The sequence below is a fragment of the Salmo trutta genome, chromosome 5, assembly GCF_901001165.1.
Source record: "Salmo trutta chromosome 5, fSalTru1.1, whole genome shotgun sequence".
Taxonomy (NCBI): domain Eukaryota; kingdom Metazoa; phylum Chordata; class Actinopteri; order Salmoniformes; family Salmonidae; genus Salmo; species Salmo trutta.
The window spans coordinates 65,658,961-65,675,927 of NC_042961.1; the positions used below are offsets into that span (position 1 = coordinate 65,658,961).

Sequence of the window (16,967 nt, forward strand, 5' to 3'; positions counted from 1 at the left end):
AGGTGCTCCTCCTCCGTCTCTCCTGTAACCAGGATGTCATCCAGGTACACTGCTACATGAGGGATCCCCTGCAGCAGATTGTCCATTGTCCTCTGGAAAATGGCTAGGCTGGACGCCACTCCGGATACCAAGCGGTTGTACCTGAACAAGCCTTTGTGCGTGTTGATTGTGACATACTCTTTTGAGTCCTCATCCAGGAGGAGCTGTTGGTAGGCGTGACTCATGTCAAGCTTTGAGAACGTCTTGCCTCCTGCCAGTGTCGCGAACAAGTCCTCCATCTGTGGTAGCGAGTAAGCGTCTAGCTTAGAGGCCCTGTTAATGGTGAGTTTGTAGTCCCCACATATACACACCGTGCCGTCACTTTTCAGAACGGGAATGATAGGAGCTGCCCAGCAGGAGAACTGAATGGGAGTAATGATGTTTGCTTCCTGCAGCCGCTCCAACTCATCTTCCACTTTCTTTTTCATGGCGTAAGGCACAGTCCTGGGCTTGAAAAAGCAAGGCTCGGCCTGAAGATCCACGAACAGCTTAACTGCAGTGCCCTGCAGTGTGCCCAGTTCGTCTTTGAAAATCTCTGGGTACTTTTCAATGACATCCTCAGTCACTCGGGTCTGTTTTATCTCACCCCAGTTCAGTTGTATTTTGTTTAGCCAGTCACGCCCTAGTAAACTAGGCCCATTCCCTTTCACCACCAGGAGCCTTGCTCTCGCTTCCTGGCTGTTGTATGCAATGTCCACCTCTAGAGCCCCCAGCAATGGTATGGTCTCCCCGGTGTACGTAGGCAGTCTGATCCCTGCCGGTGTGAGGGCAGAAGCCTGTCTTGAGCCCCAGATTTGTTTGTAGGTCTCCTCACTTATGACAGAGGCAGAGGCCCCCGTGTCAACCTCCATCCTCATCTGCTTTCCATCTACCTCCACTGTAGCATAGATAGGCTCTGCGCGCGGCTCACTCACATTAAACATGTTGTAGGAACAATGCTCTTCCTCCTCCTCTGTGCTCTCTAGGTGGTGCGCTGCTGACTGAGGCTTTGGTGCTGCGAACTTGCCCAGCCCAGTCCGCCCACCCTTTGGCTTGCTCCTAGGACCCCTGCATGTTTTAGCTAAATGTCCCTTTTTGTTGCAATTGTGACAGACAGTCTCCATAAACTTACAGTTGTTACCATGATGTGTTCCTCCACATCTGAAACATTCCACTGCTTTTCCCCTTTTTCCTGCCACCTCTTTTGTCACCTGATGCACTGCACAACTTCAACTGTTGGCCTTTTGAATATTTTTCACATTACTAGCGGCCATCTCCATCCCTTGAGATAGTTCCAACGCTCTTTTGAAAGTCAGTGTGGCTTCCTCCAGCAACCGGCGCTGTATGCTGTCCTCATCCATTTTGTCACCAAAGCCCCATATACTACCCACCACTGCGACCTGTACCCTCTCGTTGGCTGGCTTTCGCTTCATAATTGTCGCCAAACCCACTGGCTCCAGGTCATCTACAAGACCTTGCTAGGTAAAGTCCCCCCTTATCTCCGCTCACTGGTCACCATAGCAGCACCCACCTGTAGCACGCGCTCCAGCAGGTATATCTCTCTGGTCACCCCCAAAGCCAATTCCTCCTTTGGCCGTCTCTCCTTCCAGTTCTCTGCTGCCAGTGATTGGAACGAACTACAAAAATCTCTGAAACTGGAAACACTTATCTCCCTCACTAGCTTTAAGCACCAGCTGTCAGAGCAGCTCACAGATCACTGCACTTGTACATAGCCCATCTATAATTTAGCCCAAACAACTACCTCTTCCCCTACTGTATTTATTTATTTTATTTATTTTGCTCCTTTGCACCCCATTATTTCTATTTCTACTTTGCACTTTCTTCTACTACAAATCTACCATTCCAGTGTTTTACTTGCTATATTGTATTTACTTTGCCACCATGGCCTTTTTTTGCCTTTACCTCCCTTATCTCACCTCATTTGCTCACATTGTATATAGACATATTTTTTTTCTACTGTATTATTGACTGTATGTTTGTTTTACTCCATGTGTAACTCTGTGTTGTTGTCGAACTTCTTTGCTTTATCTTGGCCAGGTCGCAATTGTAAATGAGAACTTGTTCTCAACTTGCAGACCTGGTAAAATAAAGGTGAAATAAAAAATAAATAAAAATTAATGCCACAGACTAATCTGTCATGGAGCATGTCCTCTAACATAGCCCCAAATTCACAATGTTCAGAGAGTTCACGTAATCCTGCAACAAAGCTAGCAACAGACTGACCTGTTTTCCGAAAATGGCAGTTAAACTTGAACCTCTGGACAATCACTGAAGGCTTTGGATTGTGGTGAGTCTGAACGAGAGCAACTAGATCCCCAAAAGGAATTTCTCCCGGTGTAGCCAAATTCCTCGTTAGCTTGTAGGTTTTAGCCCCACACACACTCAAGAGAATAGAGCGCTGTTTAGCCTCATCTGTGATTCCATTTGCCAAGAAAAAGTGTTCCAACTTTTCCACATATTCCGTCCAGTCCTCGTTCTCTTCCACAAACTCAGTGATTAGTCCCAAACATTGCCATTATAACGCCAACTTGTCCTTGATCCTCGTTAGCGATTTTCACTTGCTGCTGATTGTCCCCGTCCGCGTTTCCATCCAGCGGCACCTGCTGTCCGTCGCTCATTAAGCTATCTAGCTAACTGACTACCTCCACTGTTTCTTAGCTAGCTAGCTTCTCGCCCTGTACAAGTTGATAAAGTTTTATTCTCGTTGCCAAAAAGATGTAGTAACTTGACAGTTTTGATAAGGTTTGTGTAGGCTGGCGAAAGTCAATCCAGCACAGGACACAAAAATGATTTGGGGTTGATTATACTGTCGAAGCTTACATTCAAAATTAGATAATGTAGAAGGGAAATCACTAATAGAGGAAGTCACCATAAAGTAAAATTTAGTCTATATCACAATCAAGTGAGAAATCTGTTATTAAAGTGTCTAAAAACAATCTGAGTAGTGGCTCTGCTTTAAACACACTGTCCACGTGATACCCTAACCCCACACGGAACAGTAGATCCTCACCCATACAGCAGCTTTAAATAATGTAATCATTAACTCCACAACGTGTCTCTGAGAGCAGTGGAATTCAGCTAGCAAGAAGCTAACATCCCCATGCTAATCCAAAGTAACGTTGGACCCACGATGGATTTCAGTAGCTCTCCAGTGTAATTGCTTGCTCTCACTTTTACACGCTGCGCATGCACAATCCCATAACTGCTTGCACACCTTATTTATGAATCTCTTACAGGGACAGTGCCATCTAGTGGATATAAATGAATACAACTATGCCATTTCACCACCTGGCTACATTTGTATTACAACTAAAGTGGCCAAATAACCTCTTTACAATGGGTGTAGAGCCTAACTGGCATGCACATGCAGCGCATGAGTTTCACGTTTGGGGAAGATATTTTCACAATAAAAATATTATTTTATAACAAAAGCATTAATGCATAATCATACTATGGGGTTGGCTGAGTCCTACTGGGTGGACTGAGTCCTAGTGCATGGGCTGAGTACAACTGAGTGGGCTGAGTGCTACTGCATGGGCTGAGTCCTTCTGCGCGGGCTTTGTCCTACAGCAGGCCGGCAGCCTGGGAGAACGGGACACTATCATTCATCACACCTTGTAAGTCTTCTGGAGTAAAATCTCATAACCCAAGGAGTTCTCTGCAGCTACAACCACAACAGGATCCCTCGAACCTGGACCCATCTTCCTCTACTACTCTCTTCACTGCCTAATGAAGCTACTTTCAGAGAAAATCACTCAAGTAAAAGTGAAAGTCACCCAGTAAAATTTTACTTGAGTTAGGGTCTAAAAGTTTCAACAAATATACTGAATTATCAAAATTAAATGTAATTGATGAAATATACTTAAGTATCAAAAGTAAAAGTATAAATCATTTCAAAATCCTTATATTAAGCAAACCAGACGGCACCATTTTCTTGTTTTTTTTTATTTGAATACGGATAGCCAGTGACACACCAACTATCAGACATAATTTGCAAAGGAAGCATTTGTGTTTAGTGAGTCTGTTAGATCAGAGGTAGTAGGGATGACAAGGGATGTTCTCTTGATAAGTGTGTGAATTAGACCATTTTTTCTGTCATGCTAATCATTCAAAATCTAACGAGTACTTTTGGGTGTCAGGGAAAATGTATGGAGTAAAAAGTACATAATTTTCTTTAGGAATGTAGTGAAGTGAACGTTGAAATAAATAGAAGTAGTAAAGTAAAGATACCCCAAGTACTTTACACCAGCAGCTAACAGCTAGCAGCCGACAGTTCAGAGGCAGTAGGGATGACCAGGGACGTTCTCTTGATAAGTGTGTAAATTAGACAATTTTTACATAAGTACTTTACACCACCAGCTAATTGCGGACATCGGGATCTCTCGTTGGGTTAATGAGGCAACTAGTCACACCTGTGACAGATCCTTTAAAAGGAGAGGTGGAAGAGGTAGACCATAACTCACAGACAACAGAGAGACAACCAGTGAATCCCTTGGAAGAGTGCAGAAGGTGAGCTTGTGATATTATTTAGTAGACTAGCTGCCTCTCAAATGGCACGTTAATCTTATGTGGCCATGGTCAAGTGTAGTGCATTATATATATGTGACCCCTTTTTGTGGGTCGACCCCTTGAATTTAAGAGCATAGACTAATAGTTACCTTTGTAGTGAATAGTAGTCTCTGTCAAGATCTAGTCTGCTTCCCCTTCCCTGCGTCGTGCACTGTGGGCCCTCGTCAAAGGTGGTTCACTACATAAGGAATGAGGAGCCATTTGGGAAGGATTCATAGATACCTGAATTTTAGTGGAAGAATCGTAGCGCGCCGTGTTGCCGATACTCGCATGTTGGGGTCCTCAGGACTGGGTTTAGCAATTGTTGCATAAGTTTTGTACTTATCACAGGGTTTCCTCAACCTCTCCTCTAGTACCCACAGCCATTCCAGATGATTTAAAATGCTCAACTAATCTCGCTCTTTTTCTCTCTCTCTCTCTCAGGAGACTATCACCATGGCCATATTGACCATCATTCTGCTTGTTAGCACAGCTTTTGCTCTGGGAGGTAAGAGTGATGTACCTCACACTTACTCACCAACATTTTAATAAAAACATTAGTGGGTGTTGATCTGTCCTATTCACACGTACGTATTAATGTTTTGTTTCATAACCAGTTGTCCCTTGGACAGCCATTATCAACCGTGACACTGGAAAGAAGGTTGTCTTGCTCAAGGGCACATAGACAGATATTTTAACTTGACATTCAGGGATTAAATCTTTGAACCTTTGTATTACTGGCCCAACTCTCTAACCGCTAGGCTACCTGCCACTCTTGTTCCAGAGATGTATATTGGTGTCTAGATGCTGGACTGAGGTATTCTGATATGAATGGTTTGATCATTCAACTGGACTTATGATTGTATTGTCAGGAAGTAACACTGACACAACTTACCCCCACTTTCAGTCTTAGTTTCATCAGCTGTTATACAGAAGACAGAAACTGAATTGACTGCACAGGGCTTTTAAACAAGTAGCGCAATTTCAATATTTAGCCAGGAAGTACCTAGGTTACATCTGAAATGGAACCATATTCTGTATAAACTACTTCTGACCAGGGCCCATATCAGACGCAACCCAAGATTCCGGCATGCATGTGCTGCAATGTTATGTCCACATTACAATCAATCTATGTTACCTGTGTCCAGATGCTACATTACGACCCATGACCCCCTGTGAGCGTGCTAGATATGCCGCGACACATGGCCCAATTGGCGCCTACATCCCCACGTGTGACGCCGCTGGACGATACACCCCTAAGCAATGTTCGGGCTCTACAGGTTAACACGGACGCACATATACACACTAAATTCTCCAATTCAGTTGAATGTTACAATATTTACTTTGTGCAACATGTCTATTTCTGGTAGGTTACTGTTGGTGTGTGACCACTACTGGACAGAAGATTCAGGGTACGGAGACTCCACCAGGCACTGCTATCAAATGCTAGCAACTGTTCCACCAAGGTGTGTGTGTATATACATACTCATTCACAAAATGTTATTTCTTTGCAGCTGATATTGGATGTTTTTGTCTAATTGCAGATGAAAGGCGTTGGAATGAAGACTTTGAAAAGACGGACAGTGTTCTTTATTCTACGACAGGAACTGATTTACATCCCATATAAATACATGAAGAAATCCAGAGATTAAACTGTTGATTTACTTACTTTATTGTTGGTGTGATTATCTGAACCAGTCCATTTCTGGGAAATGGAGGAAGGAGTAGGACTGTATTACCGTCAGTTACAAGAAATGAAGGCAGTCAAATTCCACGTGACCATTTAGTAATTAGGCTTCTCCAAGCTCTGATGCTGGTGATGGTCATTAGTAGCCTACCACACTTGCTAACTGCCTGGTACTCAGCACTCTATTGTCCCTCTAATCACTCTGACATCAATGCAAATGTAAAACATTTCATGAGCTCATGTTGCGCCACATTTCTATAACCTATGCAATTGTCTGAGAACTGCCTCATGGCTTCTATTAGAAAGAGGATCCCATCAGCTTTCTATAGGTTAGATCTACTATATTTGCAGTACCAGTCAAAAGTTTGAACACACCTACTCATTCCAGGGTTTTCATCTAATATTTTCAACTATGACAACACATGGAATCACATCTTAAACCAAAATATATTGAGATTCTTCAAAGTAGCCACCCTTTGCCTTGACAGCTTTGTTCACTCTTGGCATTCTCTCAACCAGATTCATGGAATGCATTTCAATTAACGGGTGTGACCTAATTTGTGGAATTTCTTTCCTCAATGCGTAAGAGCCGATCAGTTGTGACAAGGTAGGGGTGGTATACAGAAAATAGCCCTATTTGTTATTTTAAGACCAAGTCCATATTATGGCAAGAACAGCTCAATGCAAAGAGAAACAGCCCATTACTTTAAGACAGGAAGGTCAGTCAATGCGGAACATTGCACTTGAAGAAACGTTCTTAGTCTCAAAAACCAAGCGCTACGATGACTCATGAGGATCACCACAGGAAAGGAAGACCCAGAGTTACCTCTCTTGCAGAGGATATGTTCAATAGAGATACCAGTCTTAGAAATTGCAGCCCAAATGTGTTTCACAGAGTTCAAGTAACAGACACACCTCAACATCAACTGTTCGGAGGAGACTGCGTGAATCAGGCCTTCATGTTCGAATTGCTGCCAAGATACTACTTTCCAGAACAGACTATGGGAGGTGCACAGTACTACATGGAACTCATGCCATCAGTAAGATTAGATTTAAAAAAACATAAAAATACACTGAAGCAACAGACACATGCATACAAACACACGATAACATACACACTACACCCATGTACGCTTGGATTTTGTGTTATAGATATGTGGTAGAGTAGAGGCCTGAGGGCACACACTTAATATGTTGTGAAATCTGTTATGAATGTATGGTAATGTATAACTGCCTTAATTTTGCTGAACCCCAGGATGAGTAGCTTCTGCCTTGGCAGCAGCTAATGGGGATCCATAATAAATACTGTGTGGGCTGAGTGGTACTGCATTGGCTGAGTCCTTATTTTTTTATTAAAATAATATTTTCTTAATTTTTTTTACTTTATTCTATATTCGAAACATACAATATACTTGCAGTGAAGCCGCTCAATAACTACATCATCCCAGTCGTCCAACAGATTCCCATTCAGAGCGACACACAGAAGCATCCAGGGTCAATTCTCTGCTCAAGGGCATGTTGAGCCCTCCCTGTGGCTCAGTTGGTAGAGCATGGTGTGTGCAACGCCAGGGTTGTGGGTTCGATACCCATGGGGGGCCAGTACAAAAAAAAATGCATGAAATGTATGTATTCACTACTGTAAGTCGCTCTGGATAAGAGTGTCTGCTAAATGACTAAAATGTAAATGTAATGTTGGCCGATCTACCACCAGGCCAAAAACGTGAACCCGAACCCTCCAAGAACCACCCCCACAGTTCCCCAATAGCTGTCCCTCAACCATTCGAGACCCCTCCCACAGCCTCCCAGGAAGAAAAATAATAAAAAATAAAAAATACAATTAATTCCATTCCCCACCCCCAAGAACCCCCCAATGCACCAACAACCAAGAGAATGAACTAAAGAGAAAAAAGGAAAAGACAGAAGAAAACAGCAACCAACAACGCAATTAAAAAAATAATACATTTAAAACAAAGGACATCAAGGACAGTTAAATCATAACAGCAACGCCAACTGTAAATCTTTGTGTGCATGTCTGGCACTATTACATGTATGTGTGTGTTCTTGCATGTGTTTATTTGAATGAGAGTGTGTGTATATGAATGTTCACAAACACTTGCACGGCATCAGCCTCAGGCAAACCGGCATTTGTTGTAAAAACACTGTCACTTAGTGTCATTCAAATGTACTTTTTTAAATGTTTTATTTAGACTTTTATCTTTGACCATCATTCTATCTCCCACACAGCAACTCCACTCCCACTTGGCTCCAATTCCACATACCAACACTCAGCTTCCCTCAGCCCATCCCATGTATCTCTGCTGGCCACCCACTTCGGGTTTCCACGCAACACATATCTTTCAACTATGCTGTGATGTTTAACGTACAATATCAATCTATGTAATTGAATAGAATCCTGAACCTGAGACAAGAAACAGGCTACCTGAGGGCAATACCAAAACAAATGGTCTATTGATTCTGTATCCTCACAACAAAATCTGTAGAGCTTCGATGATTTTATTACCCAAATATTCAGCATTTTGTTGGTAGCAAGAATTCTATATAATAATTTTAGCTGAAAAGCACAAAGTCTTGAATCTTGCATTTTATATATCAACTCAAATCTCTTCCCAACTATTTTGCAATCTGTATGGCGCAGTTGTCAACATCCTGGTCCTCAAATGAAACTTATATACTTTCCTATTTATGCTATTTTTATTCCTCCGCAAGTTTTGATCCTTTATGTTGGGCAGACAGACCAGTTCCCTACCTCCTCCCGCTGCCACTTGCCTCCTCCATTACAATGCTGTAATCAATTGGTTGTACTCTTGGATTGAGCAGACCTTTCCTTACAATTCTGATAACTCCATGAAGGCCATAATTCTACCATTCCAATTTACAATATCATTTATGAACAAAATACCCTGTTCAAACATATTTCCCATAAATACAGGTATTTTATCAACCAGCACATTTGACTTCAGCCATAATATGTGTTGTAATATTTGTTTTATCTTTTCAGGGGGGTGACATAGAAATTGTAGCCAGCTCTGCAATGCTTGTTTGAAAAAGAGAGATACTTTGAAAAAAGTAGCATTTTCAATTAATCCAAAATGAGACAGCAATCTGCACAAAGGCAAAATGGCAATTTTTAAAATCAATTTTTATGCCATTTTTCTCGTAAAAAAGCGATAATATTCCGACCGGGAATCTGCAATTAGGTAAACAGCCGAAAGAAAATATATCACTAGGTCGACTCGGGCACGAGCCTAAGCCCTTTGTCCTGTGATCGGCCACTTGGCAAAGGCGATAATGTGTTTCAGCCAGAGGCTACCTCGACATCGTTCAGGTTTTTCCCGGGCTCTGAAAGCCTATTGGAGCCGTAGGAAGTGTCACGTTACAGCTAAGATCCTGACTCTTCAATAAACAGAAGCAAGAACAACAACACCTTGTCAGACAGGCCACTTCCTGCATGAAATCTTCTCAGGTTTTTGCCTGCCATATGAGTTCTGTTATACTCACAGATACCATTCAAACAGTTTTAGAAACTTTAGGGTGTTTTCTATCCAAAGCCAATAATTATATGCATATTCTAGGTTAACCTGTTAGGGCTAGGGGGCAGTATTTACACCGCCGGATAAAAAACGTACCCGATTTAATCTGGTTACCACTCCTACCCAGTAACTAGAATATGCATATACTTATTAGATATGGATAGAAAATACCCTAAAGTTTCTAAAACTGTTTGAATGGTGTCTGTGAGTATAACATAACTCATATGGCAGGCAAAAACCTGAGAGATTCCTTTACAGGAAGTGGCCTGTCTGACCATTTATTGGCTTTCTTTGTCATCTCTATCCATTACAAAGGATCTCTGCTGTTACGTGACACTTCCTACGGCTCCAATGGGCTCTCAGAGCCCGGGAAAAACCTGAATGACATAATTCAAAGCCCTGGCTGAAACACACGAGCGCTTTTGCTAAGTGGTCTATCAGAGGACAAAGGGCTTAGGCTCGTGCACTGGCCGCCCCCGTCTTTCTGTTTTTCCCTCTATTTACCGAAACGCAGATTCCCGGTCGGAATATTATCGCTTTGTTACGAGATAAATTGCATAAAAATTGATTTTAAACAGCGGTTGACATGCTTCGAAGTACGGTAATGAAATATTTAGAAATCTTTTGTCACGACATGCGCCGTGCACGTGACCGTTATTTACCATTGGGATAGTGTCTAGAACGCACAAACAAAACGTCGCTGTTGGAACATAACTATGGATTATTTTGGACCAAACCTACATTTGTTATTGAAGTAGAAGTCCTGGGAGTGCATTCTGACGAAGAACAGGAAAGGTAATCAAACTTTTCTAATAGTAAATCTGACTTTGGTGAAGGCTAAACTTGGTGGGTGTCTAAATAGCTAGCCCTGTGATGCCGGGCTATCTACTTAGAATATTGCAAAATGTGCTTTCACCGAATAGCTATTTTAAAATCGGACATATCGAGTGCATAGAGGAGTAATGTATCTATAATTCTTAAAATAATTGTTATGCTTTTTGTGAACGTTTATCGTGAGTAATTTTTAAATTGTTAGTAAATTCCCCGGAAGATTGCGGGGGGTATGCTAGTTCTGAACGTCACATGCTAATGTAAAAAGCTGTTTTTTGATATAAATATGAACTTGACTGAACAAAACATGCATGTATTCTATAACATAATGTCCTAGGTGTGTCATCTGATGAAGATCATCAAAGGTTAGTGCTGCATTTAGCTGTCTTCTGGGTTTTTGTGACATTATATGCTAGCTTGAAAAATGGGTGTCTGATTATTTCTGGCTGGGTACTCTGCTGACATAATCTAATGTTTTGCTTTCGTTGTAAAGCCTTTTTGAAATCGGACAGTGTGGTTAGATTAACGAGAGTCTTGTCTTTAAATAGCTGTAAAATAGTCATATGTTTGAGAAATTGAAGTAATAGCATTTCGAAGGTATTTGAAAATCGCACCACAGGATTCAACTGGCTGTTACGTAGGTGGGACGATTTGGTGCCACCTGCCCAGAGAGGTTGTTTAAGTATCAAAAGTAAAAGTATAAATCATTTCAAATTCCTTATATTAAGCAAACCAGACGGCACCATTTTCTTGTTTGTTTTTTTATTTGAATACGGATAGCCAGTGTCACACCAACTCTCAGACATAATTTGCAAAGGAAGCATTTGTGTTTAGTGAGTCTGCCAGATCAGAGGCAGTAGGGATCTTCAGGGATGTTCTCTTGATAAGTGAGTGAATTAGACCATTTTTTCTGTCATGATAATCATTCAAAATCTAACGAGTACTTTTGGGTGTCAGGGAAAATGTATGGAGTAAAAAGTACATAATTTTCTTTAGGAATGTAGTGAAGTGAAAGTTGAAATAAATAGAAGTAGTAAAGTAAAGATACCCCAAGTACTTTACACCACCAGCTAATGGCCGACAGATCAGAGGTAGTAGGGATGACCAGGGACGTTCTCTTGATAAGTGTGTGAATTAGACAATTTTTACATAAGAACTTTACACCACCAGCTAATTGCGGACATCGGGATCTCTCGTTGGGTTAATGAGGCAACGAGTCACACCTGTGACAGATCCTTTAAAAGGAGAGGTGGAAGAGGTAGACCATAACTCACAGACAACAGAGAGACAACCAGTGAATCCCTTGGAAGAGTGCAGAAGGTGAGCTTGTGATATTATTTAGTAGACTAGCTGCCTCTCAAATGGCACGTTAATCTTATGTGGCCCTGGTCAAGTGTAGTGCACTATATATATATATATATGACCCCTTTTTGTGGGTCGACCCCCTGAATTTAAGAGCATAGACTAATAGTTACCTTTGTAGTGAATAGTAGTCTCTGTCAAGATCTAGTCTGCTTCCCCTTCGCTGCGTAGTGCACTGTGGGCCCTCTTCAAAGGTGGTTCACTACATAAGGAATGAGGAGCCATTTGGGAAGGATTCATATTCCTGTGTGCCAGGCTCTTCAACCACATACAATAGATTAGATGATACCTGAATTTTAGTGGAAGAATCGTAGCGCGCCGTGTTGCCGATACTCGCATGTTGGGGTCCTCAGGACTGGGTTTAGCAATTGTTGCATAAGTTTTGTACTTAACACAGGGTTTCCTGAACCTCTCCTCTAGTACCCACAGCCATTCCAGATGATTTAAAATGCTCAACTAATCTCGCTCTTGTTCTCTCTCTCTCAGGAGACTATCACCATGGCGATATTGACCATCATTCTGCTTGTTAGCACAGCTTTTGCTCTGGGAGGTAAGAGTGATGTACCTCACACTTACTCACCAACATTTTAATAAAAACGTTAGTGGGTGTTGATCTGTCCTATTCACACACGTACGTATTAATGTTTTGTTTCATAACCCGTTGTCCCTTGGGCAGCCATTATCAACCGTGACACTGGAGAGAAGGTTGTCTTGCTCAAGGGCACATAGACAGATATTTTAACTTGACATTCAGGGATTAAAACTAGGAACCTTTGTGTAACTGGCCCAACTCTCTAACCGCTAGGCTACCTGCCACTCCTCTAGTTCCAGAGATGTATATTGGTGTCTAGATGCTGGACTGAGGTATTCTGATATGAATGGTTTGATCATTCAACTGGATGTATGATTGGATTGTCAGGAAGTAACACTGACACAACTTACCCCCACTTTCAGTCTTAGTTTCATCAGCTGTTATACAAAAGACAGAAACTGAATTTGACTGCACAGGGCTTTTAAACAAGTAGCGCAATTTCAATATTTAGCCAGGAAGTACCTAGGTTACATCTGAAATGGAACCCTATTCTGTATAAAATACTTCTGACCAGGGCCCATATGGGACGCAACCAAAGATTCCGTCATGCATGTGCTGCAATGTTATGTCCACATTACAATCAATCTATGTTACCTGTGTCCAGATGCTAGGATACGACCCATGACCCCCTGTGAGCGTGCTAGATATGCCGCGACACATGGCCCAATTGGAGCGTACATCCCCACGTGTGACGCCGCTGGACGATACACCCCTAAGCAATGTTCGGGCTCTACAGGTTAACACGGACGCACATACACACACTAAATTCTCCAATTCAGTTGAATGTTACAGTAAATATTGTATGTGCAACATGTCTATTTCTGGTAGGTTACTGTTGGTGTGTGACCACTACTGGACAGAAGATTCAGGGTACGGAGACTCCACCAGGCACTGCTATCAACTGCTAGCAACTGTTCCACCAAGGTGTGTGTCTGTATGTGTATACATACTCATTCACTAAATGTTATTTCTTTGCAGCTGATTCTGGCTGTTAATGTTTTTTGTCTAATTGCAGATGAAAGGCGTTGGAATTAAGTCTTTGAAAAGACGGACAGTTGTCTTTACTGTACGACTGGAACTGATTCACGTCCCATATAAATGCATGAAGAAATCCAGAGATTAAACTGTTGATTTACTTACTTTATTGTTGGTGTGATTATCTGAACCAGTCCTTTTCTGGGAAATGGAGGAAGGAGTAGGACTGTATTACCGGCAGTTACAAGAAATTAAGGCAGTCAAATTCCACGTGATATTTTAGTAATTAGGCTTCTCCAAGCTCTGATGCTGGTGATGGTCATTAGTAGCCTACCACACTTGCTAACTGCCTGGTACTCAGCACTCTATTGTCCCTCTAATCACTCTGACATCAATGCAAATGTAAAACATTTCATGAGCTCATGTTGCGCAACATTTCTATAACCTATGCAATTGTGTGAGAACAGCCTCATGGCTTCTATTAGAAAGAGGATCCCATCAGCTTTCTATAGGTTAGATCTATTTGCAGTACCAGTCAAAAGTTTGAACACACCTACTCATTCCAGGGTTTTCATCTGTAATATTTTCAACTATGACATAACACATGGAATCACATCTTAAACCAAAATATATTGAGATTCTTCAAAGTAGCCACCCTTTGCCTTGACAGCTTTGTACACTCTTGGCATTCTCTCAACCAGATTCATGGAATGCATTTCAATTAACAGGTGTGACTTAGTTTGTGGAATTTCTTTCCTCAATGCGTAAGAGCCGATCAGTTGTGACAAGGTAGGGGTGGTATACAGAAAATGGCCCTATTTGTTATTTTAAGACCAAGTCCATATTATGGCAAGAACATCTCAATGCAAAGAGAAACAGCCTGTTACTGTAAGGAAGGTCAGTCAACGCGGAATATTTCAAGAACGTTGAACTTTTCTTCAAGTGCAGTCTCAAAAACCAAGCGCTACGATGACTCATGAGGATCACCACAGGAAAGGAAGACCCAGAGTTACCTCTTGCAGAGGATATGTTCAATAGAGATACCAGTCTTAGAAAGTGCAGCCCAAATGTGTTTCACAGAGTTCAAGTAACAGACATCTCAACATCAACTGTTCAGAGGAGACTGGGTGAATCAGGCCTTCATGTTCGAACTGTTGCCAAGATACTACTTTCACAGTACTACATAGGAACTCTATTCCACATCAAAAAACTCATGCCAGCAGTAAGATTAGATTAAAAAAAAAACATAAATACACCTTATGGAACAGTGGAGACTGAAGCAACACAGACACATGCGTACTAACATACACACTACACCCATGTACACTTGGATTTTGTGTTATAGATGTGGTAGAGGCCTGAGGGCACACACTTAATATGTTGTGAAATCTGTTATGTATGGTAATGTTTTTAAAACGTATAACTGCCTTAATTTTGCTGAACCGCAGGATGAGTAGCTTCTGCCTTGGCAGCAGCTAATTGAGATCCATAAATACTGCATTGGCTGAGTTTTATTTTATTTTGTTTAATTTATTGAATATTCAAAACACAATATACTTACAGTGAAGCTGCTCAATAGCTACATCATCCCAGTCATCCAACAGATTCCCATTCAGAGCGACACACAGAAGCATCCAGGGTCAATGCTCTGCTCAAGGGCATGTTGGCCGATCTACCACCAGGCCAAAAAACGTGAACCCGAACCCTCCGAGATCCCCCCCCACAGTTCCCCAATAGCTGTCCCTCATCCATTCGAGACCCCTCCCACAGCCCCCCAGGAAGAAGAAAAATAAAAAATACAATTAATTCCATTCCCCACCCCCAAGAACCCCCCAATACACCAACAACCAAGAGAATGAACTAAAGAGAAAAAAGGAAAAGACACGAAAACAGCAACCAACGCAATTAAAAAAAAAAGAATACATTTAAAACAAAGGATATCAAGGACAACTAAAATCATAACAGCAACGCCATCTGTATATGTTTGTGTGCATGTCTGGCACTATTACATGTATGTGTGTGTTCTTGCATGTGTTTCTTTGAATGAGAGTGTGTGTATATGCATGTTCACAAACACTTGCACGGCATCAGCCTCAGGCAAACCGGCATTAGTTGTAAAAACACTGCCACTTAGTGTCATTCAAATGTACTTTTTTAACCTGTCTGGCTAGGGGGCAGTATTTTCACGGCCGGAAAATACTGCATGTAATTAGTATATTTGGATAGAAAACACTAAAGTTTCTAAAACTGTTTGAATGGTATCTGTGAGTATAACAGAACTCATATGGCAGGCCAAAACCTGAGAAGATTACATACAGGAAGTGCCCTGTCTGACAATTTGTTCTCCTTCTGTTGCATCTCTATCAAAATTACAGCATCTGTGATGTTACGTGACATTTTTTAAGGCTTCCATTGGCTCTCAGAAGGCGCCAGAAAGTGTAATGGGGTGTCTGCAGTCTCTGGGCGACCCACAGCAGCTCTGTTTGTGAGTGGTCAGCCTGGGAACAGTGACACTGAGAAGCGCATTCATGAGAATTCTCAAGTTTTTTCTTTTAGCCTTTGAATGAATACAACATCGCCCGGTTGGAATATTATCGATATTTTACGAGAATAATAGCATAAAAATTGATTTTAAACAGCGTTTGACATGCTTCGAAGTACGGTAATGGAATATTTTGAAATGCTTTGTTACGAAAGGCGCTCACGCGTCACCCTTCGGATACTGACCTGAACGCACAAACAAAACGGAGCTATTTCAATATAACTATGGATTATTTGGAACCAAAACAACATTTGTTGTTTAAAACCTCTTACGGATATCCTACCATAGGGTGCGCCACAGCGCATTTTGGAAAAAATTCGTTCCCATTTTCAACGGCCTACTAATCAAACTCAGAAGCAAGGACATGCATATACTTATTTTATATGGATAGAAAACACCCTAAAGTTTCTAAAACTGTTTGAATGGTGTCTGTGAGTATAACAGAACTCATATGGCAGTCAAAACCCCGAGACCGATTGAAACAGGAAGTGGGATTCTGAATTGTGGACTCGACTTCACAGCCTTGCCTGTAATTCACAACGTGAAAAATCGTTCATTGAGCACTTTCTAGAGCTTCCACTAGATGTCCCCAGTCTTTACAAAGTGTTTTGAGGCTTCTACTGTCGAAACTCAGTGAAGGAGACGCTGTGGCAATTGGTCACAGTAGGAGGGCCATCAGCATTGTGACGTCGGCGGCCGTGTCTACTCCCACCTTTGGAAACGTTTTGAAACACAATGAAATCGTCCCACTCGAATCTTATTGGCTCTCTTGTTGAAACAGGCCCTGAAGATTAATGTTATACAACGTTTGACATGTTTGAACGAACCTAAAGGAGGGAA

The 16,967-nt window shown here is 41.8% G+C and overlaps 1 protein-coding gene across 2 annotated transcripts; it reads left to right on the forward strand.

The window, feature by feature from the left end:
- Window positions 1-11,870: 11,870 nt before the first annotated feature.
- On the forward strand, window positions 11,871-13,749 carry LOC115194847 (equistatin-like). 2 transcript variants are annotated; one of them, XM_029754774.1, is made up of 5 exons: window positions 11,871-11,976; window positions 12,505-12,568; window positions 13,215-13,346; window positions 13,439-13,544; window positions 13,626-13,749. In XM_029754774.1, exons 2-4 carry the CDS (start codon window positions 12,517-12,519, stop codon window positions 13,516-13,518), a joined length of 264 nt encoding a protein of 87 aa, XP_029610634.1. In that variant the 5' UTR covers window positions 11,871-11,976; window positions 12,505-12,516; the 3' UTR covers window positions 13,519-13,544; window positions 13,626-13,749. The 2 variants fall into 2 exon arrangements, with proteins under 2 accessions (XP_029610634.1, XP_029610633.1); XM_029754773.1 differs by having other exon boundaries at window positions 13,439-13,534.
- The last annotated feature ends 3,218 nt before the right edge of the window (window positions 13,750-16,967 follow it).

Coding starts and splice junctions, on each gene's coding strand:
- LOC115194847 (XM_029754774.1), top strand. CDS start 12,517: ATGGCGATATTGACCATCATTCTGCTTGTTAGCACAGCTTTTGCTCTG. Junction 12,569..13,214: donor CACAGCTTTTGCTCTGGGAG/GTAAGAGTGATG, acceptor ACCTGTGTCCAG/ATGCTAGGATACGACCCATG. Junction 13,347..13,438: donor GCAATGTTCGGGCTCTACAG/GTTAACACGGAC, acceptor TATTTCTGGTAG/GTTACTGTTGGTGTGTGACC.